Here is a 26,372-nt window from a genome sequence, read left to right on the forward strand (position 1 = left end):
CTGGCATCCACTCCAAAGAGTTTAATTTTAGTCTCATCAGACTAGAGAATTTTGTTTCTTAAAGTCTGAGTGTCCTTCAGATGCCTTTTGGCAAATTCCAGGCAGGGAGTGGATTCCGTCTGGCCACTCTACTATACAGGCCTGATTAGTGGATTGCTGCAGAGATGGTTGTCCTTCTATAAGGTTTTCCTCTCTTCACAGAAGAACGCTGGAGCTCAGACAGAGTGACCATTGGGTTATTGATCACCTCCTTGACTAAGGGCATACTGCCCCGATCACTCAGCTTAGATGGCCGGCCAGCTCTAGGAAGAGTCTCAAGACCATCCTGTCTCGGAGGTCTACAGACAATTCCTTTGTCTTCATGCTTGGTTTGTGCTTTGACATGCACTGTCAACCCTGGGATCTTATACACAGACAGGTGTATGTCTTTTCAAATCATGTCCAATGAACTGAATTTACCACAGGTGAACTCCTTTGGTGAATTTAGCTGCTGAAACATCTCAAGAATGATCAGTGGAAACAGAATGTACCTGAGCTCAATTTAGAGCTTCATGGCAAAGACTGCAAATACTGATGTATATCTGATTTTTCAGGTTTTTTTATTTTTAATAAATTTGCAACAATTTCAAAAAATCTTTTTTCACATTGTCATTATGGGGTATTGTGTGCAGAGTTGAGGAAATAAGTGAATTTTAATCCATTTTGGAATAAGGCTGTAACATAAAAAAATGTGGAAAAAGTGAAGCGCTTTGAATACTTTCCGGATGCACAGTATGTTCGGTGATGTTGATGATTTAGAAAAGTTTCTATGACTTTTTGTTGTTGTTGTGGCCATTTTGGTTATATGACAACCATGTTGCGTGCTGCTTGAACCTATTTAACGAGCAACATTCAGTCCAATTCCTTTTCTCTCTCTCCTACCCTTTGTTCAAGAAGAGCTCTCCGTATGGACACCCTCTGCTCCAGGTCTTTGACCTCTCTCTCGTGTTGCGTGTCTGTGTGCATCTTGATTTTGCTCTGATAGGCGTTGAGCAGCTCCAACTCCTGCTGTAGCTGCATGCGCAGTGCTCGATACTCATCCTCCTGTGTCTCATCCAATCGCAACTGTTACGAAAACAAAGAGGTGGGACATCAGTAGAGAAGCAGCCAATGAAGACACGTGATGGCTTTAGAATTGATTAATTAACTATAAGAAGGAGAATCTCAAAAACCAGTCAAAAACATTATCCGACAATGGTCAACTTTAAAATAATAATAAAAAGACATATTTATATACTTACAATTTATTATTATTATAATTATTAAAGCAATATTATTATTACTAAGGCATTATTATTAGATTCAGCATATTTTATTTTATTTACAAAAATATATATAATAAAATATAAAAGCAAAAAATACGATAAAAACTTTAAATATATTTAAATAATATTTAATATAATTTTATGCATATAATAATGCGTATTTTAATAAGAATAAGCTATTCATAAAAAAGACAATAGTAACTCAACATAAATATCATTTGTACGGAGTGAAAAGTGACCATGTTCTTGACCATTTTTGTGTGATTGACCCATGCATGTTTACACATACATACATTATTCCACTCACAGCACATCATGATGTGATTGTGCACTACTTAAAATTGAAACAAAGCATTAAAAATGGTCTCTCCTTGCCTTACTCACAGCCTGTGTGGACAGCATGTCTTTGATGGAATGGTCGTACTGCTCAGCCAAGATGGCCAGTTTACGTGTTTGCTCTTCTTTGAGTCTCTTCAGCACAGTTTTATGCTCTGATTTGGGGGTGGTTTCCAGCAGGTGGTTCCGCAGGGCTTTGTATTGGCGTGTCTGAATCTTACAAGTGTCTTGGAACTGACGTTTGATCTGGAGCTCTTTCGTCTGAGAGAACACAATGCAAAAAAAAAAAACATATTTGAGCTGCCTGTGCACGTTAAAGCAAACAAACCTTTTCAATTGAGCTGGCATATATTTACATCACTGGAATATTTGAACAGGTGTAGGATTATGGCCACAGACGGTTGGGTTTAAGCTCACAGTGGCATCACACTATTGCAACTGCCATAAATATGCCTTTACCTAAATAAACATCAGTGCACAACAGAGAAGTCTGAGGTTTGATTGTCTTTTAAACTGCAACTGAATTGCAATTGGTGTAAAAAACAGCACTGTTTGTAATATTCCTGAAGTATTAAACTCAAAATTCAGAAAATACTGCCCAAGTGCCATTTTTTTTTCATAAGAAATTCATAAATGTGTCAAAAATGTTGCTTAATTTAATTTTGCATTTTAAAAATCTGGATTGCATTTAATTACTATTTTTGTTTATATACATAATAAACAATTTATGTTTGTGACAATTTATGTCAACAGTATTGTTTTAGGTTTTTGTATTGTATTTTTACCAGAAACATATTTTGAAACAGATCTGAAATGTGCTGCAGATTATTCCAGAGCAACTTATATATTTGTATTGCACATTTCCCACAGGCCGCTTAATTTGGTTTCAATTTAAATAACTTTGTTTAGGTTTGAGGTTTAAAATCAATGCTGTGTAAGCGCTACCACTATAATATGTTCGCATAATTTTTTTGAATAGCATTGAATTCGAAGGGGCTGTTTTGTTGTGTTTTGGAGAGAAATAAAGTACAAGTATTACAAGTATACTGTTTACAAAATCTATTAACACTTCAGTTTCTTTACCTCATTCTGTTGCCTTTCTATAAGTTACCAGAAGCTGGTCAAGCGTAAGTAGACAATTTAATTTAGGTAATCTCAAAAAGTAGTGTCAAAAACAGAAATATCTGATCATCTTCCATTTCACTGTTTACATTATACTTGGGTTACTACGGCGCATTTTTTATTGCATTCCAGAAAGCTGCATTATCAGCACCTCCTTGGAAAATTTTAAATGTACCCAATGCTGACTGACCCAGATTGGCACGGAATGGAACAACCATTGAGCAAGATAGTGGAAAAGCAACTTTTGTTTAATTTAGGTCTACTGGTAACCTATTTTACAATAAATCCAAATGAAATCTAATTGATACACCAATGCTACTCATGTATTAACAATGCAGTTAATAAAGCAATACTATGTTCTCGTTCATTTCCCAATTCACTTCAAATTAAAATTGCAATATTTAATTTTTTTAACTCTGAAATGTATCTGCAAAATTATATAAAATGCAAATTTCCACTCAGTGTGTTTTATTGTAGAATGCACCACATTAAGAAAAAAGAAAAAACCCTATCCTTTCACCTTTAAGCTTTTGGGTTGCTGGCGGACCTCCACAGCATGTTTCTGACGAAGCTCCTGCTCACGCCGTTTATTGTACTCCATCTGATTGGCCAGTTCACTCTGGTGCTGCGTTCGGATCAGATCGGCTCGAGTGCGTTGGACCAATGCCAGCTGCCTGAACTCCAGCTCCTGAGTGGACTCGTGATGCCTCAACAACATGGCACACTCCAAATCCTTCTGGGTTTGACGCTTATTTAGGTCCTACATGGAAAAACAGACAAAAGATTAACAGATAAGAAATAAAAGGTAGGCAATGCAGTCGCGCAGTAGGTAGTGCTGTCGCCTCACAGCAAGAAGGTCGCTGGTTCAAGCCTCGGCTGGGTCAGTTGGCATTTCTGTGTGGAGTTTGCATGTTCTCCCTGAGTTTGCGTGGGTTTTCTACAGTGCTCCGGTTTTCCCCACAAGTCCAAAGACTTGCGGTACAGGATAATTAGGTAAGCTAAATTGTCCGTAGTGTATGAGTGTGAATGAGTGCGTGTGTTTCCCAGAGATGGGTTGCGGCTGGAAGGGCATCTGCTGCGTAAAAACGTGCTGGATAAGTTGGCGGTTCATTCCGCCCTGATTAAAAAAGGGACTAAGTTGACAAAAAAATGAATAAATGAAATAAAAGGTAGTTTGGAAAAGATGACATTACAAAAAAATGTGTGTATAATAGTTGAGAACCTCAAAAGTTTTTCAAAATATGCAACAAACCTTCTGTCCATATAATTTTATCTTGTATAACCTACTATTAATATACCATTGATTTGGAGTCCTTCCCACAGGTTTGAAATATACTTGCAGAGGTAGCCGGAAAGAAAAGCACCATTTACCCACAGCACATAAATAGTTAACTATATGCGACAAACAAGACATAATTAGAATTTTAACACTATTTTTATTTATTTAAATCTTTTTCTCATCAATAGGTTAAAGTACAAAAAAATATATATATCTATATGAAAAATGTAAAAATACCCTCCATTTCTCTTATGCTATTCAGGAGCCATGTGCACCCACTGATAGGTAAAATCTACTTCTCTCTATCTCCCATTCAAGTTCAGGTTGCTGTAGTTGGCATGACATTTTGTTCAGTATTGCAAAAGCATTTTAGATATATAAAATATGCAATCTATATTAACATCATCAAATTAATAAAATATACAGCAAATGAGAAATCAATGACAGAAAAAAAGGAATAAAAACATGCCATCTCTCTAAAAATTATATTAATTACAAGAATAAAACATGTAGATTATTTAAATAAGACAAATGAGTTAATTACCAATTTCTAATGGTCTACAAATATTATACAGCCAATTTAGATGTAATTTCGTCCTCTCTAATTATTTAGTAATGTTATTCTGAGTTGTTTAGATTAAAGAATTAATTATTTAATGTCTCTCTCACTCTGGCGACTGTGCGCTTAAAATTAATGACAGCTTAGAAAACAAAAGCAAAACCAAATCCCGGACTTTTTAGTAGATTTAGAAACCCCAGCCGGATGCAAAAAGGTGTAGATCTCTGTGGGTCTGCAGAGCACGTGAGTGTTGACAGTTCTCGCACACACAGAACGAGCAGTATGAAAAGGGTAAAGGAGAGAAGATTCTCTTACAACTTAATTGCTTGCGGATACTTGTTTATGTTGGCGGATACAAAAAAAAAAAAAAAAAGTGTAAAAAGGTGATAATAATAGTAAAGCAAAAAAAAGTGTCACTAAATATACTTGGGAGGCCGTTAATATACCTGGGCGGCCCACCCAAGTGAAGTCTATGTGTGGGAAGCACTGATTTGATACATTGAACATCTTGAGAAATAGAAAAATCATACATTTTAATTAATGCGAAATATTGGAAAAAAATTACAAACTACAAAATTTCAACACATTTTTATAAACGTTCAGTTTCTCTTGATTTTTTTTCCTTACATATAATTCTGGGTGCACTAATTTTGCACAATTATTATCCAGAAAGTTTTGTTAGATTAGCTCCAGATTTTTATCTTCAGTGCTGACAAATCTAATGTATATGGCATAAATATTGTAAAGCTTCCTATAGAAAATATTCATCTAAAATAAGAGATTTGTGAGGGGTGTACTCATATGTTGAGCACTGTTAATTAAAATTAATAAAGAAAAAAAGAGATGTAAAAAGCACTTAGTCATACCTCTCTGAGCAGGTCCTGTTCCAGATTGTGTCTCGCGAGCAGCATCTTCCTCTTATACTGTCGGCACTGCAGCTCGTAATACTGCCTCTGCCGTCGTAACAATGAAGCCTCTTCCTCAGCCTGGATCTGCTGCAGACATTCCTTCTGCCTCACCAACCACTCCTGCTTCTCTCGCTTTGGCGTGGACTGATTCTCACTCAGCTCCTAGTGACATTCCAGGGTGACAAAAGGTGGGTGAATATGGTTCAAATCAAGAGTCTTCAATTCAGGGCTTTATATCAAGAATAGCTACTCCTTACCTCCTTCAGCTGGTCCTTGCGTTGCCTGTACTGCCGTTTCTGATTATCCAGCAAGCTGTTAAGCTCTTTCTTCTGCTGGTTCAAAATGTGCTGCTGAAATTTCTTCTCTTCTGTCTGAGCACCTTTAATCTGAAAAAGCACACCAGATAAATACACATGCAAAACAAATATTTATTGTTCACTGTACTGGTCTGCTTCCTTCACACAAATACTCGCCATCATCTTTTCCTTTCATTCAGTTTTAAACGTCCTTTAAATTCTAATTGCATGTTTCACAATACAGCAGATTTTGCTGTATTACATTATTAAACAAATCAGGTCTTGATTATCCTTAAATGTATTAAATAAACATCTTAAACTGTGGTCACACTGGAGTTTGGGCACCCAAAATTCTGTTGTACGGTTTTGCAAAAAGGGGCGGGATAAAACAAGATGATGGGACACAGATAAAAACTAGCAATTGACCCATATTTTACATTTCTGTACCGACAGGTCACGTTTTAATTTTCAAAAGGTCTCAAGCAATCACATGACGTAAATTAGCAGGTTATAGATTATAAAGCTTTAACATTAGAAGTAATCTTTTCTAATCTGGTGCATTCGCATGCATATGAATGCAAGTCAATAGGATGAAAAGTGCAGTGTGACCGCAGCTTTATTGCCATTACACTTTTAAATGGTATTTAAATAATGATAATATACTAACAGCAATATTTGACTAAAACAGTTCAATTGCTTAAAACAACAATGCATGCATTCGACACGCATGCCTTCAGAAACCAAACATTTGCATTTTGAATATATGTACTTTTGCGGAATGTTTTCAAATGTTTTCCTTTCGAATCCCTTACCTCTTTTTCCAGGATGGCCAGGTGTTTTTTACCGAGCTTGTCAGCCTCACTGCCAAAGTTGTTCCTCTGGGTCTCCAGCTCTTTGTCCAGCCTGAGCTGATGTTCATCCATCTCCGATTTGAGTTTGTTCTCCAGAGCTAGCAGCTGTTTCTGGTGTTGCCGCCTCATGCGCTTGTATCCTGACATCTGCTCCCTCAGAGCTGAGCCCTGTTCATGCTCCTGAATCTGACGGGTTACCTGAAAACAAAAAAAGAAGATGAAATAATCTGTCCAATCTGACTTCAGATCAGAAGAGCATTTGGACTGTAATATTCTCACCACAGAGGCTGTGCGAATAGTGGCAAAGTGATCTCGGTTTCTGTGTATCCTCCTCCGAGCGGCAGATGAGGCCGGCTGTTGAGACTCCATCTCCGGCTGATAGGGGTCATCGTAAATATTATCACGTGCCTGTTAAAGCAATGTTTATTGTTCATTTATTTAGGTTTTACGACCACATCAACAGCACTATATTCTATATTCATGCACTAAGTATTCAATCTTTTTCAAAATGAACAACCAACTTTGTGTGGTAAAGTAATTGCCATGTGTGCTATTCTACTATGCTGCTGAGGAGTAGATGATTCTTGCAGCACAGAATGATGATGCATGTCGCTCTAAGATGATGTAAAAGACACATGAAATCCGACATAACCGTTCACACTGCGGTCCAATGCAAAACATCAGATCTGTGTCTGATTTAAGACTACATATGAAAGTGGCACAAATCTGACCTGAAAAGATCAGATTTCATGCGGTTTAGGCTGTTCACACTGTCATTGCCTGAGTCACATGTGGGCAAATAAATCAGATTCGGGCCACGTTTGGCTGCAGTGTGAACGTAGCCTGGACCCAGGGTTTCAGCAGGTTACTTCAAATCAAATTCAAGACCATCTTAAGACCATTATAAACGAAGTTTTAGACTTTTACAAAGCTAAACACGATTTTTTTTTTCTAATGGCCTGGTTAATTCTGTAAATAGTTTTTCTAATAATAGATCACGTGAAGGGACGTGATGCTTTAAGGTCTTTGCACATGGAAGTTTGAAACGTTTGTATCCGTTTTTTTTTCACAATCATATGCGACGTAAACAAACCTCTGATGCGTATTAATCATTCCATTACAAAAAAACGCAAACCATTTGAGAGTCAGTTTAAGCTTTGGTATGTTCTCCTCTCTTCTTCAAAGTAGAAACAGAAAGAGGAATAGGCTGCATATTGTGTTCGTCCAATAGAGAGGAAGAAGAGTTCAGCTTATTATGAAAGAGCTGCACTGGATTATCCCAAAGTTTATTTCAGGAAATCAGTGGAATTTTGATCCATTGCTTGTGATACTTCACACATTCACGTACGTCAACAAATCCTGAACAGAGACTGGCATATTATATAACATTAGAACAGATGGCGGTCGCATTGATGTATCGAAAGCGGACCATGCTTTCTATTAATGTCTATGGGCAGTTCGTCAGATGTATGGAGACACACACAGCAAGCAGAAGCAGAAGCAGCAGCAGCGGAGAGGTGTGCAAGTCACTGAATTCAGCATTTAGGGGTTCTCAGCTGTCCGCCACATTCTGTCTTAATTTTATGCACCGTGTTTGTCAAAGTTATCTGCAGCTCAAATGATGGTATTCTGTATCTAGCTTTTTGCTTGTACATTGGCTCTGAACGGTCAAAACTGCTATCAAAATGCTTTTTCGGATGCGAAAAAGAAAAAAAAAAAAGCCTTCGTCGGTTTTCTTAAAACGGACGAAAGTTTTAAAGGCAGTATGTAAGTATGATTCACACAACCAGAGGCCGAATTTCTTTTTTTAACATGCAAAATTACAGACGAAAAATTTCGGAATCATTGTGCAATAACCTTTAGTTTTCTTTCCCTGATTAGGCAATTTAATTTGGAGAATTTGCAGTAAAAAAAAAAAAAAATATTTATTTAAAAAAAAGTAATTAGGTGTGAGCCTGATTAGGTAGCTTTACGTGGACATAGGAAAATTAAAACATTTTTAAAATGACCTAAAGACCTAAAACACAATATTTCACAGAATTTAAGATGTTTTAAGGCCTAAAATTTAGTTTTTGGAATTTAAGACATTAAGACCTCGCAGACACTCTGGGTCAATGGGGCAAAAACAGCCATAAACATAACAAAAGGGGAGTAAATTTGACAGAAATGACAACTCTGATGAAAAAGTCATATAAGATCATTCAATTTGATCAATAATAAATGTTCTAAAATTCTCCAGAAGACACATTTTTAAACATTTCCCTTAAAATATTCCCTGAATAAAAACAATCTCTTATATCATTTAAAAATATCCAAATAGGCTTCTCTTCCCATTTCAATAACTAAGAGTGAGTTTTGATGTTAATGTGAGGTACATAAACTGATCAATCAAATAAAAATAGTTTATGATGATTGTTTGTGCTGGAATTGATAACATACAGAGGGGCGATGGATGATTGAGCTGTTTGAAGTGACAGTCTGTTCTCCCTCCTGCATCATAGCCATCTCTGCACTGTCATCGGAGCCATCGGCCAGGCTGTTCACTGAGGAACTCTGGGAGCTGGCGCTGATGGACATTGAAGGTACAGACTGAGAGCTCTCCATACTGTTCACTGTGCCCGTCTGCAAGAGGTACTGCTCCCCTTCCTGCACACAAAAGCAAAGACGTCACAATCTTTCCCCATTATTTTCCCTATAATATAAACTTACACAAACATTTCGCTTTATCACATTAGTTCCTGTTCACACCAAGCAGGATGATGATGATAAATTTTTGTTTAATGCCATGGCAGCAACAAAGGCTATTTTTATGGCAAGAACATTTCACTAATAAATATACAATTAAAACCAACAATCAAATAAATACATACTCAATTTTTATAGTTAATACATTCTCATAATCCTGGTAACACTTTGCCAAAAATGTCCTTAAGACATTTCGTGGCATTCTATTAAAAAGCTTTCTACACCAAGCCTTCTAAACATAAACATGACAATAAATACATTTGCATCTAATTTAAGTAATGATAATTATCTTTTTATTTTCAGATTTTCACTTGGCATTAACCTCTTGAGATCAGCAGGTATTGTCAGTGTGATATTAGTGCATTTGTCCGGTGAATCCAGCTCGTGACTTGTAATCAATCAATTCAAACAATGAATTTAGCGATGGCTAACAAAAACAAATTTCTTTAACCAGTATTATCAAAGCAAAACACTAAAAAATACCAAAACGAACACAGGATAACCAAGGTACTTTTATTTTTTATGCTTCAATACTATGCAAGCAAGGCTCGCAAATTGATTTTTGCATGGCATAATCAATTGTCTCCAAGATTAGCTATTATGTTTAATCTTCTGTCAGCTGTAGCTTTAAATACCATAAGCCCATTTTATCGATTATTAAAAAAAATAAATATAAATTCTGAAAGTGATTTCAATGATAACAACTCTGTTGTTTAATGACCCGTTTCCACTGAGCGGTACAGTTCGGTGCGCTTTTATGGCCGTTTCCACTGTCAAGTCACCAAAAAGCGAACTGTACCGTGACACATTTTGGTATCCATTCGAAAGGTACCACAACAAAAGGGTACCAAAAGGTGGATCAAGGCACGCTACTGAACGTTTTAGATTTACAGAGATAGGTCACTAGCTCCTGCACAAGCCAGGAGAATGAAAACAAAGGAAGCGGCATTTTTAAATATACAGCCGAAACTACACTGTAATAATATATACATATAACAATGAGCCATGGTCGACCAGAGCTTAAACAATTTATGATTATTAAACAATGATTATTAAAGTGCTTCTGACAGCCGATTGTTCCAGAAACAGACAAACGTACAAAAAACAAAAGAGAAGCCCAAAAAACGAGGGAGCAAATTATTTTTGCTAAAACATGAACAAACTGCCATGTTTAACTATTATCATCACCTTTTTAACTTTCTAACAAAAGTTACATTTGCTGGAAAAGATTAAAAACACAGATGAGAGGTTTGCTCTGACTGAAGGCTATTTGTTGCATGTTGTTTTTGAACACAAATAAGGACTAAATGTATGCTGTATGTAGTTTTTCTGTAATTGATAACATACCGGAGACTGTAAGTGTCTGTTTGTGTTCATATTTGTTGCATTTAATTATTTATTTTATACAATTTTAAACGTTACAAGACGTTTCATTGATCGGCAGTTATAATCAAATTATGTTCATAGAAAGGTTAATAATGAACATTTATACACAAGTATTTATGTGTATGAATCATCTGTTGTGTAAGAAGTGCTTCTCATATGATATGTAAACGATCCGTACAGCTTTACTTTGACATTTCCTTAAGCGAGAATGACGTTGACTGAAACTTTCTGTAGTACACCACGCCACCATTGGTATCCTTTTGGCAGTGAGTGGTACGGGTCACCTTTATCAGGCTTGTGTTTTTTAATGGAAATGAGCCATTACATTGAGAATGATTTTTAGAACTCCTTATCGTTATCGCGCTCTGTGTGAACTGGCCTTAAAAGTGTCAAAACACCATTGACTTTTTGATTGTACTGATAAAATATACAGATGAGACTTTGTTCTTTTTCAAGGTAACCAAACACAAACCTTGCGATTATTAGACAGGAGGTGTGAGATAATATAATGTCTATAGAAGTTTTAATTAAGCATCAGCTCACCCACAAATGAAAATTGTGTTATTAATTACTATACCAGTATATTACACATACTACAGGGCAAACAAAACTGCATTTACATTTTGTTCTATTGCCACACATAAGGGTTCTTGGAGCTTCACATGATTACAGTTGAACCACTGAAGTCACATGGAATGTTCTAATGAATGAAGGTCTGTCTCGGCGGTTTGGAACAACATGAGGGCGAGTAATTAATAACAGAATTTAAATTTTTTGGGTGAACTAATCATTTAAGGACAGATACTAATTAAGCAACTAAGTTAACAGTATAGTATTTGTTTTTTTACATATGTCTTTCAAACTAAAATACCTCTACTGAACATTTTCATTATGATTATGCTTCCTGTCCCCATTTTTTAAAGTATTTCTACTTAAATGCATAAACACACACAGAAGAAAAGACGTCATGATCTTTTCCTCTTTTCTGTAGCATTAACTACTATAACAAAAGAGCAGAAACGGGCCAGAAGGATCAAAGAAGGGAAAGACAAAAGGTTGACAAGCGTCTGGATGCACCTCTTCCTCCTCTCCTCCTTCCTGTACGGGGCCGTTGTGAGTTTCCTGAAACAGGATCTTCTTCATCTTCCTGTACTGCAGGTTGTCCAGCTCTCGCACGGCGTCTTTGGTGCGCGTGATCAGATCCATCACTACAGAATGGGGGCGCTCTCGGCATAAGAAATGGTGCTGCAAGGAATCACAGAGATATATGTTCATATAGCCATGACAGAGATGGATGAGCCATAATTGGAGAAGTTACATTTGTCATATTAATTACTGCAATCACTAACATAATTGAAAATTTAGTCATATCCAGAATAAGTTTAATATGCAGAGCATAAAGATGGATATAATGAGATTCTAAACTTATGTTAGCTGTCAAAACAAAGTTAGTACTGGGGAAAATGATTACTGTTAATATTCTACTCTTTTTTTTTTCATAAAATAAATAGTTGAAGTCCCTCCTGAATAATTAGTCCCCCTGTATATTTTCCCTAATTTCTGCCTAACATATTTTAACACATTTCTAACCATAATAGTTTTAATAACTCATTTCTAATAACTGATTAATTTTTTTCTTTGCCATGATGACAGTAAATAATATTTAACTAGATATTTTTCATGATATTCGTATTCAGGTTAAAGTGCAATTTAATGGCTTGATTAGGTTAATCAGGCAAGTTAGGGTAATTAGGCAAATCATTGTATAATGATGGTTTGTTCTGCTGACAATTGGAGAAAAAAAAATCATGCGGGCTAATAATATTGACCCTAAAAATAAATAAAAAGACTTTCTCCAGAAGAAAAAAAATTACAGGAAATACTGTGAAAAATTCCTTCTGGAAAAAATAAGAATAAATTCACAGGAGGGCTAATAATTTTGATTTCAATTTTTAGTATATAGCTGTCTCTTCAATTTCCAAAGAAAGTTAAATTTGTGAAAAAACATTTTAGTCTAATACAAGACTCATATTTGAAAAACACTTCTTAAACTTTAGTCATCCAGGACTTATAGGGTGAAAAAAGTATCATGGTTTTCACAAATTATAAAGCAAAACTGTTTTAACATGCACAACAAAGAAGTGTTTCTTCAGCACCAAATGAGCTTCCTAAATTGATTTTTGGGAGATCATGAGACTGGAGTAATGACTGCTGAAAATTCAGCTTTTCTACAGAGATTAAATAACATTTTAGGTAGGACATAAAGTAATTAAATTGCAAAGTAACTTGAAAAAAAAAAGGCAGTTTAACTTTTTTTGCATGTTTGATAAAAAAATATAAAAGTATTTTGGTGAACATAACACATTTTTTGGAACCCTCCAAATCGGAGTAATTCTGTCTGGATATGCAGGCCAAATGTGATTGAGAAAAGCTGTTGACAAGCAGACTTTAATTACACTACTTTTTAAAAACCTTTTTATCCCATAAACATTATGGGATAGTTGGGAAGTATGTTTGCCAAACAACCAGTGGTTGAATTTGCACTATTCAAAACAAAACAAAAAGGTTTCAAATGCTCGCTAAAACATCTGAGATAAAGACCTGCAGTTTCACACTGCCTCTGTCATGAAGTCCTATTCAGTTTCTGACATTACATCTCAACTCCTATATATACCAAATAAAATATACAGCGTGGAACATAAGTATTGAACACGTCATGTTTTTACCTGGGAATAATTTTTTTAAAGGAGCTGTTGACATGGAATTAAACCAGATTTTAGTAAAAACCCAAACAATACAAACATTAAAATAAAACAAAACAAAAAAATCTGAAAATGAGTGATGTGTTGTAACAATGAAATGAGACAAGGAGAAAGTATTAAACTAATGAAATGTATTTAATACTTTATATAAAAAGCTTTTTTGGTGATGGCAGATTAAAGACGCCTCTCAAATGGAGAACTAAGTCACATGCATTGCTCAGGCGTGATTTAAATTTTTTTTCTATTGGATTTAAGTCAGGTAATTGGCTGGGCTATTCTACAGCTTTGTTTTCTTTCTCTGAAACCATTTGAGAGTTTCCTTGGGTGTGTTTTAAATAGTCTTGCTAAAATGTGCACCCTGGTTTCATCTGTCTTGGCTTTCACTGATTTTCTACACCTCCCTTTTTTCTTGCGTTTGATACTTTTTCCCTGCATCATTTCATTTTATTGCATAACTTCATTTGTAAACAAATTTTTTTTGTTTTCTTTGCATAAATGGATTTTTTTGGTTGTTATCAACATCCGGGTAAAATTTCAAGTCAACTGCACCCTTAAAATATGTTTTCTCAGAAAAATTGCAACATGTTCAATATTCTACCCGCTGTATTTAGTGCACAATAATTGTAGTTATTTTAACAAAACAAGACAAGACGAAGAGATAACGATGCCTGTCTAAAGTTGAAGAGAAAAGATGAAGAGAAATTTATATGAAAAAACAAGTTAAGGATTCAGAGGAGTGTGAGTGTGTTGATTCGTGTTCAAGTCTCACATTGAGCAGCACATCTGAGGTAGGCCTGTCCTGAGGGATCTTTTGAAGACATGAGTCCACAAAGTTACGGAAGTAGTCCGACCTGAATTTAAAAATAAAGAAAAGTTGAAAAACGTGCACAGACAAGGGCAAAAACTGCCATTTTTAAATCCTGAAAGGCTTCCAATCAGCAACATCCATTTAAGTGACTTTTCAATATTTTCTTTATTACTAGGGCAGAACAATATATCGTTTAAGCATTGATATCGCAATGTGTGTAGAATTATATTATTTACTAAAAATTTTAAACTATTAATTTATTAATTGTTTTATTAATTTATTTTTGAAATTTTTATTTATACAATGATAACCATGTTATTTTACATTTGACTGTTAAAACTTATGTACTTAAATACTGTTAAGACTCCCCAAAAAAACAGAAAGCGCTATTTATTTATTTATTTATTCATTTTTGCTTATAATTTATTATAATTTAAGCAGATTTACTGCATAGAACAAGATTTGCTCATCTCAGTCAATCTAAATTAATGAAATCTTTCTAAATAGAGCTATTTAAGTCATCCAGTGAAATTATATTGCAATATATATTGTGGCACAACAAAATATCACAATGTCAGATTTTCCCTAAATTACATGGTTTTACTATTGTGATTTACAGAGTAAAATGGAAATTCTCTCAACTGCAGTCTGCTGTAAATCGAAGTTTGAGTGAGAAAGTGAGCCTCCGAAATCTCTGAAATCCATTTAAGTGACTTATTCTTTAAGTGCTTAATTTTTTTTATATATATTTCTAATTACTAGGGCTGAACAATACATCACTTGCACATCAATTTTGCAATTAGTATCTACAGTCACATAGCAGGATTAGATAATTATTAAAGAATAAAACAAATAACTTATTTTTTAAAATTATTTCTAAAATGATGATCATGTTATTTTACATTTGACTTTTTAATTTCTGCACTTAAAAATCATCAGACTCCCCAGAAAACGCAGTTTATTTTTTCATTTTGGCTTGTAATTTATTATAATTTAAGCAGATGCAGTGCACAGAAAAAGACTTGCTCATCCTAGTCGATCTAAATAAATGAAATCTTTCCAAATAGAGTTATTAAATTAATTTTGTATCATTCATATTGCAATATATATTGCAGCAAAACAAAATATTGCAATATCAGATTTCTCCAATAATGTGCAGCCCTACTAATTACAGTTTTACTATAGTGACTTACAGCGTTAAATAGAAATTCTCTGAAAATCAGAATGAGTGAGAAAGTGAACTTCTATCTAAATCTAAATATAATAATATATAATCTAAATATATATATATATATATATATATATATATATATATATATATATATATATATATATATATATATATATATATATATATATATATATATATAAAATAAATCTAAACATCAGTATAAAATCTCCATCTCTGACTCTCTAATTTATAACAGAGCTTTGGACTACTTATCAGAGAGAGAAAGACAAGCAGCTCACATCACTTTTACTACATTAAAATTATTGTTATCTTGACAAACGTAAAAAAAAATCCATGTTCACACTGACATTATACAATTTATCAATTTATAACAATAAACTATTATATTTGTGTCACATTATATATCACATTTTCATGATATTGTACTGCTGTTGAGTAACACTACTACATTACTGTATTACACCTACAAAGACAAGTGAGGTTTACCTGCACAAACACTAATCAAATAAACTAAATGCAAATGCTAAGGACGGTAGAAGGACAAATCCAAACGGCTAATATAGACAAACAAAAGAACAGGAGGACGAAAATTAGAGCAAAGTTCTCACCAGTGGTTTGACGCCAAGACAGGGCTTTCATTTTGCGCAATGTGGTATAAGGCACTCATAGCATTCATATTGAACAAGGGTGGCTTCCTTTCAGCTAGAAAAAGAGACAAACAGAAACATGAAACCAGCGCAAACACACACACACACGCACAACAATTAAGAATAAACTAAAGGAAGAGAGACCATAATTAGATCTGCAGTGAAATAAACAGATACTAAGAGGTATGAGGGGAAAAAATGACAACGCCAGGAGGTTTGAGCGCGATGGAAAGAGAGGGAAAGAGCAAGAGAAAGAAGAGTAGAAGTTAGCTTACAACCCCAAAGCAGCTTAGTTGCTAAAACCCAAATCCCTTTCCCTTGCAAAAGACGTAGACACAACACAGAAACACACTGGCCTAAATAAACCCTCTTAATGCCAGAGATGTCCTGAAGTTTCAGGGGTCAGCGGGAGGTGGGAAGTCATCGGTTCTAATTTACAAACCTAGTTCGATGGAAGTGATCCCGAGAGACCAGACGTCCACTTTTCCGTCGTACTGCCCCTCGTCCATGGCCAGGATCACTTCTGGGGCCATCCTGAAAACAAGAGGAGATGGATCCTGGTCAACTGGACTACTTTGTAGCCAAAATGGTTCATAATTTTAATGTGCTTTTTATTAAGTTCACAAACATTGTGTTTTAAGACTCGTTTTGCAACATCTGCTTTGGATTGGGAGTATAGGAGCATTATGACATTTTAAATGGCAAACTGTCTTTAAGGTTTGGCAGAACAAAATTCTTTTAGATGGGGTAGGGTTAGCACATTCATCTGTGCAGACTAGATACAACTAACAATTAATTCAGACATTCAGTTCAAATTCAAAACTTGGATTCAAAGACATGGTGTCTGCTTGAAAATAAACTCTCTGCAAGCATATTGTGTAAATAGTGGTGTTTATTACAATGTTAACTACAGATCAATAGATTAAGATTGGTGAGATAGTGTTTTGGCAAGAAGTCTTCTATGTTCATCCGTGTTGCATTTATTTGTTCAGAAGCACAGTAAACAATAACCCCTTTCACACATACACACCTTTCCGGAAAATTACCAGCAATTTTCCGGAAAGGTGTGTATGTGTGAACAGGCTCTTTTTGAAAATACCGGTAAATTCGTTCTGGCTATTTTCCGGAAAGAGTAGTTGTAACATTACCGGTAATTTGCCGGAATGCTGCGCTGTGTGAACGCAAAAGGAAGATCGCCGGAATAAGCCTGTGCACGTCTAGAATGTGCTAACGTGATACGTCTGCTTTAGCCAATTAGACGCATTCACAGCCACGCGGTTTTTGAGGATATAAGCCTTTGAAAATTTTTCCAGACACATTTAGCTGCTAGAAATTTGTCAGATAACGTTTATATGGTCATCTTGATGCCAACTGTGTAATTAATTACCGATAAGATGCTTATGATAAGCCGTTGTTTGATTACCTTCAAGCTTTGCGTGTGCCCATAAACAGTCTATGAGCGTCAGCACGCACACATATCATGTACATCTCGACATGCGAAAATGTTTCTCTATATGTTTTCATCGAAGTTGTTCACAATACTGATCCATCCGCAGAGTTTGTAATGTAGTCAAATGTTTACAAATACAAGCGCAGCCATTTAGAGCTCATTTCTGGTAAATGATGTCAGAATTACCGGTATTTTGGAATGGATGTTTGAATGCTCTTTTCTGGAAAAATTCCGTAATGTCCTCGCCTGTCTGAACAGCTCTTTTTTGAATTTACCGGTAAAGTCAATCCGGAAATTTTTCATATATTTACCGGTATCACTGTGTGAAAGGGGCTACAGACACTGTGATTAGTAAAAGCATAGAATTTTAAGTAGCTGTTCTCAATCCAACAAAACAGCATTCCGGAGTCCCAACATTATTTTTAAAACTTTATATCTGTGATTTCTTATAGACTGTATAGTGCTCAAGACTGTTAACCATGATGAATGCATGACCAGCACTTTCTGCACGTGCTTTTTTTTCCCCCACAGTCTGAGCACACATTATCTGACGGTCCTCAGAGCAGGCTTTACCAAGGAAGAAGCAAACTGAAGATGCGCTGTCCTGGAAGGATGTTCAGCTTGCATAAAACAAACCGCAGTTTACTGATTGGAAACCCACATCAGGCAAATCTTTTTCATGGGTAATAGATGGAAATGGAAAAAAATACCCTTTGTGCGATGTGATAATACCTCAAAGTTTTACCCTTTAGCAGTCACAAGACTGGAAGCTCAGGTTTAAGGCTGATTTATTTTTCTGCCTCAAGCGCATGTGTATGGTCCAGCGCAGCCTCCCGAGCACGCACATAGTCCTTACTGTGGCAGACGCCAACGCTCACATGCACCTCTCAAAACAATGTAACTACACATTGCAATGACATGTAGCACAAGCTCTGTTATTGGTCGGCATGGTAGCGGTGACGAGTGTGGGCAGTGCTGAGAGCCGCGAGCCTGATGGAGCGATTGTTTACAAGTATCAAGTCCCGTGAAGGAGTTCCAGATGGAAACTTGTTTTTATTTTGTGTTTACCTTATGATTGAAGTTGCAGGACATCCGCCAGTTCCCGCCTCTGAATGAGGGAGTCGTAGCTACTTGCAGCGTTTTTTTTTTAATGCTACCTTAAATTTACAAGTAGCTAAAACTTACTCAATCAGAGGCGGGAACCGGTGACCATGCAACAACTTTAATCATAAGGTAAAGACAAAACAAAACTTTCCACCTGGAGCTCTGTCATGGCACTCGGAACCAGTAAACACTCGCTTCAACAGGTTCGCACAGCTCTCGGTCCTGCCCACACTCGTCAGCACTACCAAGCAGACCAAACACAGAGCTTGCGACATGTAGTTACATTCTTTAAGAGATGTGTGTCAGCATCGGCGTCAGCCATGACGAGGGTATGAGACTGTGCGAAGGCTGCGCCGGAGCATACACATGCACTTGACGCAGAAGTATAAATCAGCCTTTATTGCACGACTACGCACAAGACATGCGATCACTCAACTGAGAAAACGATCTCAGTTTCTTCATGACAATTACAGTGTCATGATCATGTACTAAAAAAAAATCTGACAATTATAAAGAGAGATGCATTCAATCTGCAGTGCAAAGCTGCAATTCCCTGGGGTGTTCAGGACGCTGGGTTCACTCTACCTCCAGCTGTAGTCACTCCACAGTGTGAAGCAGCTTTAACGCTTAACACAGAAAGATCTGCACCATTTCAGTGGAGAACCGTATTAAGCTTAAAATAACTTAATATTCCACTCTCATGTACACATTTACTTGATGAACTGTACATGCTCACCAAAAAAGCAAAGACCGCTTAAATTAAATCCGATACTTGCAATACTGTACACGGTCATGGCAATGGTTGTAAAATGACAATTTCAGTCCAAAAAATATATAATGTCAAAAGTTTTTTTTTTGTGCTTTTTTTATCGTCAGTATAATTTCAGTTATTTAGCGAAAAAGTCTCACATAATTACTTTATATTATTTAATAAAATAATAATCAAAAATTTTTGGTTTCAGTTTTAGGTCAAGTGCATACAGAATTTTCGGTTTGGGCCCTGATTTGTCAATTTGGTGCATCACTAATTATAAGTTGTCGTCAGATGGGTAAAAAATAATAATATTAAACTCTCAGACTACAGCCAAAACCAAATAACCCCTTGCATTCACGACTTACCAGTAAGGTGTACCCACAAAAGAGTTGGCAGGAGAAACGATTGAGGCAGAGCCAAAATCTCCAAGCTTCACCTGACCAGGCTCAGTTAGCAGAATATTTCCAGCCTTCACATCTCTGGATAATAATAAAAAAAAAAAACAGGTATGTTACAGCACTGACACAAAAACATAAGGTGAAAACCAAATGGCAAGAAGTCAGCAGGAGAAAGTCTTAAAGTGAGCTATGAAAATAAAAATAGAGATAAACAGAAAAGCTTGAGGGTCCGTGATCTCACCTGTGTATCATGTTATGAGAGTGAAGGTAGGCAAGGCCCTGAAGTGCACCGTGGGTAATAGCAGCTATTTCCATCTCCTGCAGAGGCTTTTTATGCACTGCAGGGGGGAAAAACAACAACAAAATATTTCACCGTGGGAAAACACCACAATCCAGAAATCTGATGATTACAATATTTACACCAGCATTTTCCTCCAAATGATCATGGTAGCACAAATACAACACCGAAAATACAATTGGACACCTCTAATGTCAGACAGGGTAGATGAGAGGGATTATAACAGCTTTTTTGTAAAATAAAAAAAAGAAATAACAAGAGGAAGGGTAAAATTGAGCTACTCACCCTCTAACAGATCAGAGGCTGATCCTAGACAGTATTCCATCACCAGCTAACAGGAGATACAGACACATTAACACACGTCAGACAAACACGTCGCTCACAGACTAATGTGTAGACACTTACCCATGCTGTGTGCTCTCTGAGGTAGCACCCTTTATATTCGATGGTATTGGGGTGTCTGAGCTTCTGCAAGAACTTCACCTCCTTTATGATGTCCTGCCATTTCTGTGGGACAAAAGAGAGAACACTAAACAATAGCAAAAACAATCAAACTGTCAAAACTACTGTGTAGGGCTGGGTGATTTTTCTGGCTAATTAATATGATGTTTTTGCCACTTTTTGTAGCTTTTTCTATTGACCTTATTCTAAAATGCGGAAGTGCGCCCGTTTTCGCGATTGTCTTACAACTTCCAATTCAGTCGCCTATGGGAGAAATGACTAAGAATAATAAACGGCAGAAAACGGTCAAACTACTTGCTCTACAAACAAATGTTTGCATGACTATACAGGCCAAGTAGAGTAATAAAATAAGAAAGTATCAAATTGCAACATCAAGCAGCGTAACGAGCAGTTTTGAACGTCAAAAAAAATGAATGGAAGTGAATGAGACCGGAAGTCTCAAGCCAAAAAGATTCAAATGGCAGCGCCCACTCGTCTGCGGAGAATAAGGTGAATATAACAAAATATTAGCAAACTAATCAATTAGACATTAGGCCTGTAGCACAAAGCAACTTTGGAATATTGTGAGTTTGTTTACTTTGAGAAAACTCAGAGTTTTCGGGTTCAAAAAGGTGGGTTGGTTTTGTTCAGGTTTCATCAACATTAATAACTTGTTACACAAAAAACTCCTGGTTTTATTCTGGGTTAGAGATCATGAAAGCAAACTGGACTAATCAGCTTTGAGTAAAGTGACATGTCTGATGCAACAAAGCCACTCTCAGTCAAAAACTCAAAAGCGTTTTTGTTAAAAATCTGCTAATATTATGTAAATTACATTTTTTTATATTTAATATTCAAATGCTTTCAAAGTGTCATTTAATATTATAAATGTCTTTGAATGATGATGATGATGATTTTTTTTATGCCATGTAAGCAACAAAGATGCCACTACATGAAGATTTACATTTAAATATTAACATATAATATATAAAGCTTTCAAAATTGTGGTCTTTTGAGCTGTTTGTGAACCTACATTAACTCTAGAATCGCTACGGGGTAAATTTTACCGATGGGTATATTTCAAATGTACATACCAGGTTTTTAATAAAACATTCAAGTCTCCCAGTCATTGACTTTTGCTAAAACTGAATTGCATTGGAATCAAACTGACTCTCTCATGTGTTGTGTAAGTGGCTGTTTGTTGCACACGTCACACTTTCATGTGTTCCAGAGTTAATTGCAAACTCTGGGATAACCCTAAGGTGAGACAGAATGTTTATATCAAGCGTTATGAAACAACTTAACCTGATCTTAACCATGAATAACCATGTGTGACTGACTGAAATAACACTTTACTAATCATACAGGGATAATAACAGAATAAATTTTGTGGGTTTCAATTTATTTGTTGTCTATTCATGTTTTGCTTGACTCTTAAAATGTTAACTTGAACAATTTTTGACATTGAGATGTTGACAAAATCTACAACATCTTGGATAACCAGAGTAAACCAACTACAAATGATAATTTCTGGGTGAAATTTATATAAAACAACAGTTATCATTTTCATGAATTAGTCAAACCTTTAGTTTCTTTTGTCATACCCCCAGTCCTACTATTATACATCTGGTTATGATTCTGACCTCATTAGACTGTTTGCCACTGAACGACATCTTCTTGATGGCCACCACTTCGTTGGACCGCACATCGTGAGCCTGAAAGGAAAATATGGTCAAGAGCCTTTAAACATACATTCAAACACATTCATTGATAAATAATGGTGTGGCTTGCTCACAAAGTACACTGCTCCAAAGCTGCCATGACCAATCTCCCGGAGGTCAGTGAAGAGCTTCTCTGGATCATCTCTATAGAAGAGCTCAGACACCTCAGAGTCCTTCAGGGTCCCAGTACGCACACTGGCAGGCATGACTGGCTCCTGAAACATAGTTTAAAAAAAAAGAAGAGACATTAGAAAAACCTCAAGAAACTCCTTAAAACACCACACATCTACAAGTGTGGACTTCTGTTTTTAAATAATCCCAAATCACAGAGAATATAAAATGGCTTTGAGCAAATAAAAGGTCACCCAGTGGCTGACGACTTCATTAGAAACAAATGCACTGATTGAAAAAAAGATAGTGGCCCTGACATGACGTGAATGACATGCATGATTTGAATCAAGTACCGTCTTCGCAGACATTATCTGTTGTTATTTAACCATCTCATTTCAAATCTTCGTACACAGGTTTGTCTGAGATATCTCACGTTTTTTCCAAAATGCCATGTGGCAAAACATTCCTTACACAAGGTCAACAACATCATATTTTGGTGACAGGTGCTGTTTATTTGTATGCACAAATATGCAGCAGGCATCAGTTAAGTAACCACACGGTAACAGATAAATATAAAAATAACATGTTTACAGTTCAGTTCATCAGGCAAAAAGGTACATTTGGACACTGGGAATGTGGGCAAGTGACAACTTCTTTCAATTTATACACACTCAAGACATTTGGTTTTATCAAGGAAATTAATACTTTTCTTCAGCATGGATTGGTAGTGGAAAGGTAGTAAAGAGCAATGTAAATGATTCAAAATAAAATAAGACTAAATTAATCAAGAAAATGGAAGCAAACTGAATTAAGCGATTTATTGACTTTCAGAAATGAAACCATGTGTGAAAAATAGTCAAATGCAACTATACATGTGAACCTCTCATCTCGTCTCTGACTTGGCTTCGACGCCACAATCTGGCATCTGCAGCACACTATAAAAGACTCAGAAATCTGTGACCCACTTAGAAGTGGTGAGACTCAGTGCTGCGCATTAATAATGAAGATGCTGTAATCTGCCCTGGTTGGATGTTGGGTGATTCGCAATCAGATGCGTCATTCCCTCTATTTCATCTTCTTAATACATCCAACGCTGTTTGCAAATTATTGGGAAGGATAACAGGGAAATTTAGCACGTCTGGTTAATTTACATCCAAACACCTTATATATAATGCACATAGACAGACACACACATACACTGATCAAAATATAAAGAGCATCCTGACGGTCTCATTTGAATATGCATTTCAATTTGACTCATGCAGGGTGGAAATGTAAATCTGCATTTATGTTTCAGGCTGAGTGAGAAGGTTTGGTGTGCAATTAACTAGTTTGGTGACTGATTCTGTTTTATTCCCCATTTAATATTTTTCTGTAAAAAACTTTTTTTTAATTGCTTAAAATGGTATTTTTGCAATCCAAAAACCAAAGTCCAATTAACACATAATATGTAAGAACTTTTATAAAAATATCCTAAAGCCACTAGAACGGTGGTATTTTGCTGACTTATGTACTTGCATTATCCTAAATATTTCAAAAAGTGTTCAAATCCAGAGCAATTTTATGTTAATAACATATACAGCCTTAATTTCCATTTCTATTTTTGGAAAAAAATATGGAAAGAATAACACTAAAGTATTTTATTATACTACATAACTTTAAAATGTATTAACATAATAAAACATCACTGCTTCTCCATGTGATCACAATCAGAATGTTTACATTTAGCATTTAAGTTAAGGAACTCTTACACAAGCAGAGAAATGGGCCACTTGGGGAGCAGATGGGTGTTCGGGGCTCAAGGGACTCACCTCAGCCATGGTATTGAGAGTGAAGGAGTGTTAGTAATTTATTCCCACCACCTACAATCCCTGCCAGGATGACTCAAACCTGCAACCTCTGAATCACAAGTCCAACTATTTAATGGCCAGTTTCCACTGAGTGGTACGGTATGTTTTTAATCGCCGTTTCCACTGTCAAAATGTACCAAAAAGCGAACTGAACCATAGCACTTTTTGAGGAACCTTATGAAAAGGTACCTAGCACAATAAAAGGCTACCAAAATGTGGAGCTAGACTCACAGCTGAAGGCTAATGGTTTACAGAGAACCATCACAAGCATGTACAAAAGCCAGGAGAATGAAAACAAAGGAACCACCATTTTTAAATAAACAGCCGAGACGTTACATCGTAATAATATATACTAGAGCTGCACGATTCTGAGTAAAATGAGAATGGCGATTTTTTCGCCTAAAATAAAGATCACAATTTTCTCACAATTCTGTAGATATAAAATGAAGGTGAAAATGATTAATATTAGTGGGCTATAATTATTGGTATTCTCAAACATATGGTAAAACAGCAATAGGCTTTGTGTAGCTGTGCTGTTAGTTAAAATGCTAAATTTTATATAGACTTTTGTATTGGACTTGAACAGACTTTAGATTTGTCCTGGTCATTAATGCTGATGATATTTCTGATGTTGAATTATTGTGTTTGAGACATATGCTTACAATCTGTAATTTTCTGCTCAAAATCCGTCACTGACGAGATTTTCATGAATACAGAAGACTGGGTGGGCATTTTTGCATTTCGGTGGGTTTTGGATACTTTTGGGGCTGGAATCAGTCTACATCTGGCAACATTGTGCGATTTTGGTTTCATTCTGCTAAGAGAGGTTCACTTTCCGCGCGGCTCCCAAACGATCACTCTGTGCCACAAACTGAATGTTATTTACTAGGGATGGGAAGATTATTCGATATGTATCGATACGCGGTCATGCGCGTGCACGATGCGAGTGCATCGGTTGAGCAGCAGAGGATGAATGAAATTTTGGAAGCAAATCGAGATGCATCGGTTTTTGCGAGATGCATCGGTTTTTCCAAGATACAACTTATATTTTTAATTTAGAATGTATTTTTTATTTATTAACAAGTGTTGTCAACCTGTTTTTGGCGCATAATTTAATCGACCTACATAAAGTAAGCCTAACGGATTTGCGGATGTGTACACTTACAGTACAACTCAGTGTATCAGGTGTGCGGATGAAGCTAGTGGTGCGCCCTCAGAAAGCGCAAGAAGCAAAACAAACATTTTATTCCCCACTGAGTTTTAAATCTAAAGTATGGCAACATTATGGATTTAAGGATGGACGACATGACAGGACAGATGCAATTTGCAAAAGTGTGCTGCGCATCTGTAAAATACGCGGGCAGTACGACTAATCTGAAATCTCACTTGAAGCGGCGCCACGGTGTTGTTGTGAAAGCTCCATCTTCCAGTGGACCTCTATTCTGCCGCCCTATGCGCGGATATAACTGAGGACGCGCCGGTGGCGCGAACCTCTATTCTGCCGCCCTATGCGCGGATATAACTGAGGACGCGCGGGTGTCGCGGACCTCTATTCTTCCGCCCTATGCGCGGATATAACTGAGGACGCGGGTGTCGCGGACCTCTATTCTGCCACGCTATGCGCGGATATAACTGAGGACAAGCGGGCGCTGATGGAGGTGTCGCGGACATAACTGAGGATGCGGGTGTTGCGGACGCCGCCTTCTCTATACTGGCGCCTAGGTCGCCTCTATGGACGTGCCGGCCCTGTTCATCTGCAAAGATATTCAGCCTAGTGTCAAGGAGAACGAAGGTTTTGAACACCTCCTACTGTTAATTTTTATTTAATTATAATAATAATAATAATAATATTAATAATAATAATGATAAAAATAATGGGTGTCACGGTGGCACAGTGGGTAGTTTGACCACCTCACAGCAAGAAGATTGCTGGTTTGTTATATTTTTATTAGCCTGTTGTTTACAGTGACAGTGATGTTTCAAAGCAGCATAACACTGCTAGTTCACGACCTTAAGTTTTGAATATTCAGTGGCAAAATATATCTTTGTA

The 26,372-nt window shown here is 36.4% G+C and overlaps 1 protein-coding gene and 1 long non-coding RNA gene across 7 annotated transcripts in view; one reads left to right on the plus strand and one right to left on the minus strand.

Annotated features, from left to right (window-relative positions):
- LOC147845592 (uncharacterized) overlaps positions 1 to 26,372 on the plus strand; it is a 344,082-nt gene that overhangs the window by 311,163 nt on the left and 6,547 nt on the right. The window lies entirely within an intron of this gene.
- Positions 1 to 26,372, minus strand: part of taok2a (TAO kinase 2a) — a 46,398-nt gene that overhangs the window by 5,470 nt on the left and 14,556 nt on the right. For 3 of the 6 annotated variants that reach the window (XR_015480642.1, XR_015480643.1, XM_087244219.1), the window contains exons 2-19: positions 22,436 to 22,576; positions 22,284 to 22,355; positions 20,605 to 20,706; positions 20,485 to 20,530; positions 20,143 to 20,239; positions 19,869 to 19,982; positions 16,638 to 16,729; positions 16,157 to 16,250; positions 14,318 to 14,399; positions 11,864 to 12,031; positions 9,095 to 9,301; positions 6,935 to 7,063; positions 6,617 to 6,853; positions 5,766 to 5,894; positions 5,467 to 5,670; positions 3,283 to 3,522; positions 1,689 to 1,901; positions 922 to 1,104 (exon numbers count right to left, since the gene is read on the minus strand). Coding sequence is in view for 2 of the 6 variants with exons in the window: in XM_087244219.1 (XP_087100345.1) it covers positions 922 to 1,104; positions 1,689 to 1,901; positions 3,283 to 3,522; positions 5,467 to 5,670; positions 5,766 to 5,894; positions 6,617 to 6,853; positions 6,935 to 7,063; positions 9,095 to 9,301; positions 11,864 to 12,031; positions 14,318 to 14,399; positions 16,157 to 16,250; positions 16,638 to 16,729; positions 19,869 to 19,982; positions 20,143 to 20,239; positions 20,485 to 20,530; positions 20,605 to 20,706; positions 22,284 to 22,355; positions 22,436 to 22,567 (2,541 nt within the window). In the remaining 4 variants the exon portion in view is untranslated. Of the gene's footprint in view, positions 1 to 921; positions 1,105 to 1,679; positions 1,902 to 3,282; positions 3,523 to 5,466; positions 5,671 to 5,765; positions 5,895 to 6,616; positions 6,854 to 6,934; positions 7,064 to 9,094; positions 9,302 to 11,863; positions 12,032 to 14,317; positions 14,400 to 16,156; positions 16,251 to 16,637; positions 16,730 to 19,868; positions 19,983 to 20,142; positions 20,240 to 20,484; positions 20,531 to 20,604; positions 20,707 to 22,283; positions 22,356 to 22,435; positions 22,577 to 26,372 lie in introns of all 6 variants that reach the window. The other 3 variants (XR_015480640.1, XR_015480641.1, XM_087244218.1) reach the window with 1 other exon arrangement.

Source organism: Danio rerio, chromosome 3 (genome assembly GCF_052040795.2).
Source record: "Danio rerio strain M-AB ecotype USA chromosome 3, GRCz13ab, whole genome shotgun sequence".
NCBI lineage: Eukaryota > Metazoa > Chordata > Actinopteri > Cypriniformes > Danionidae > Danio > Danio rerio.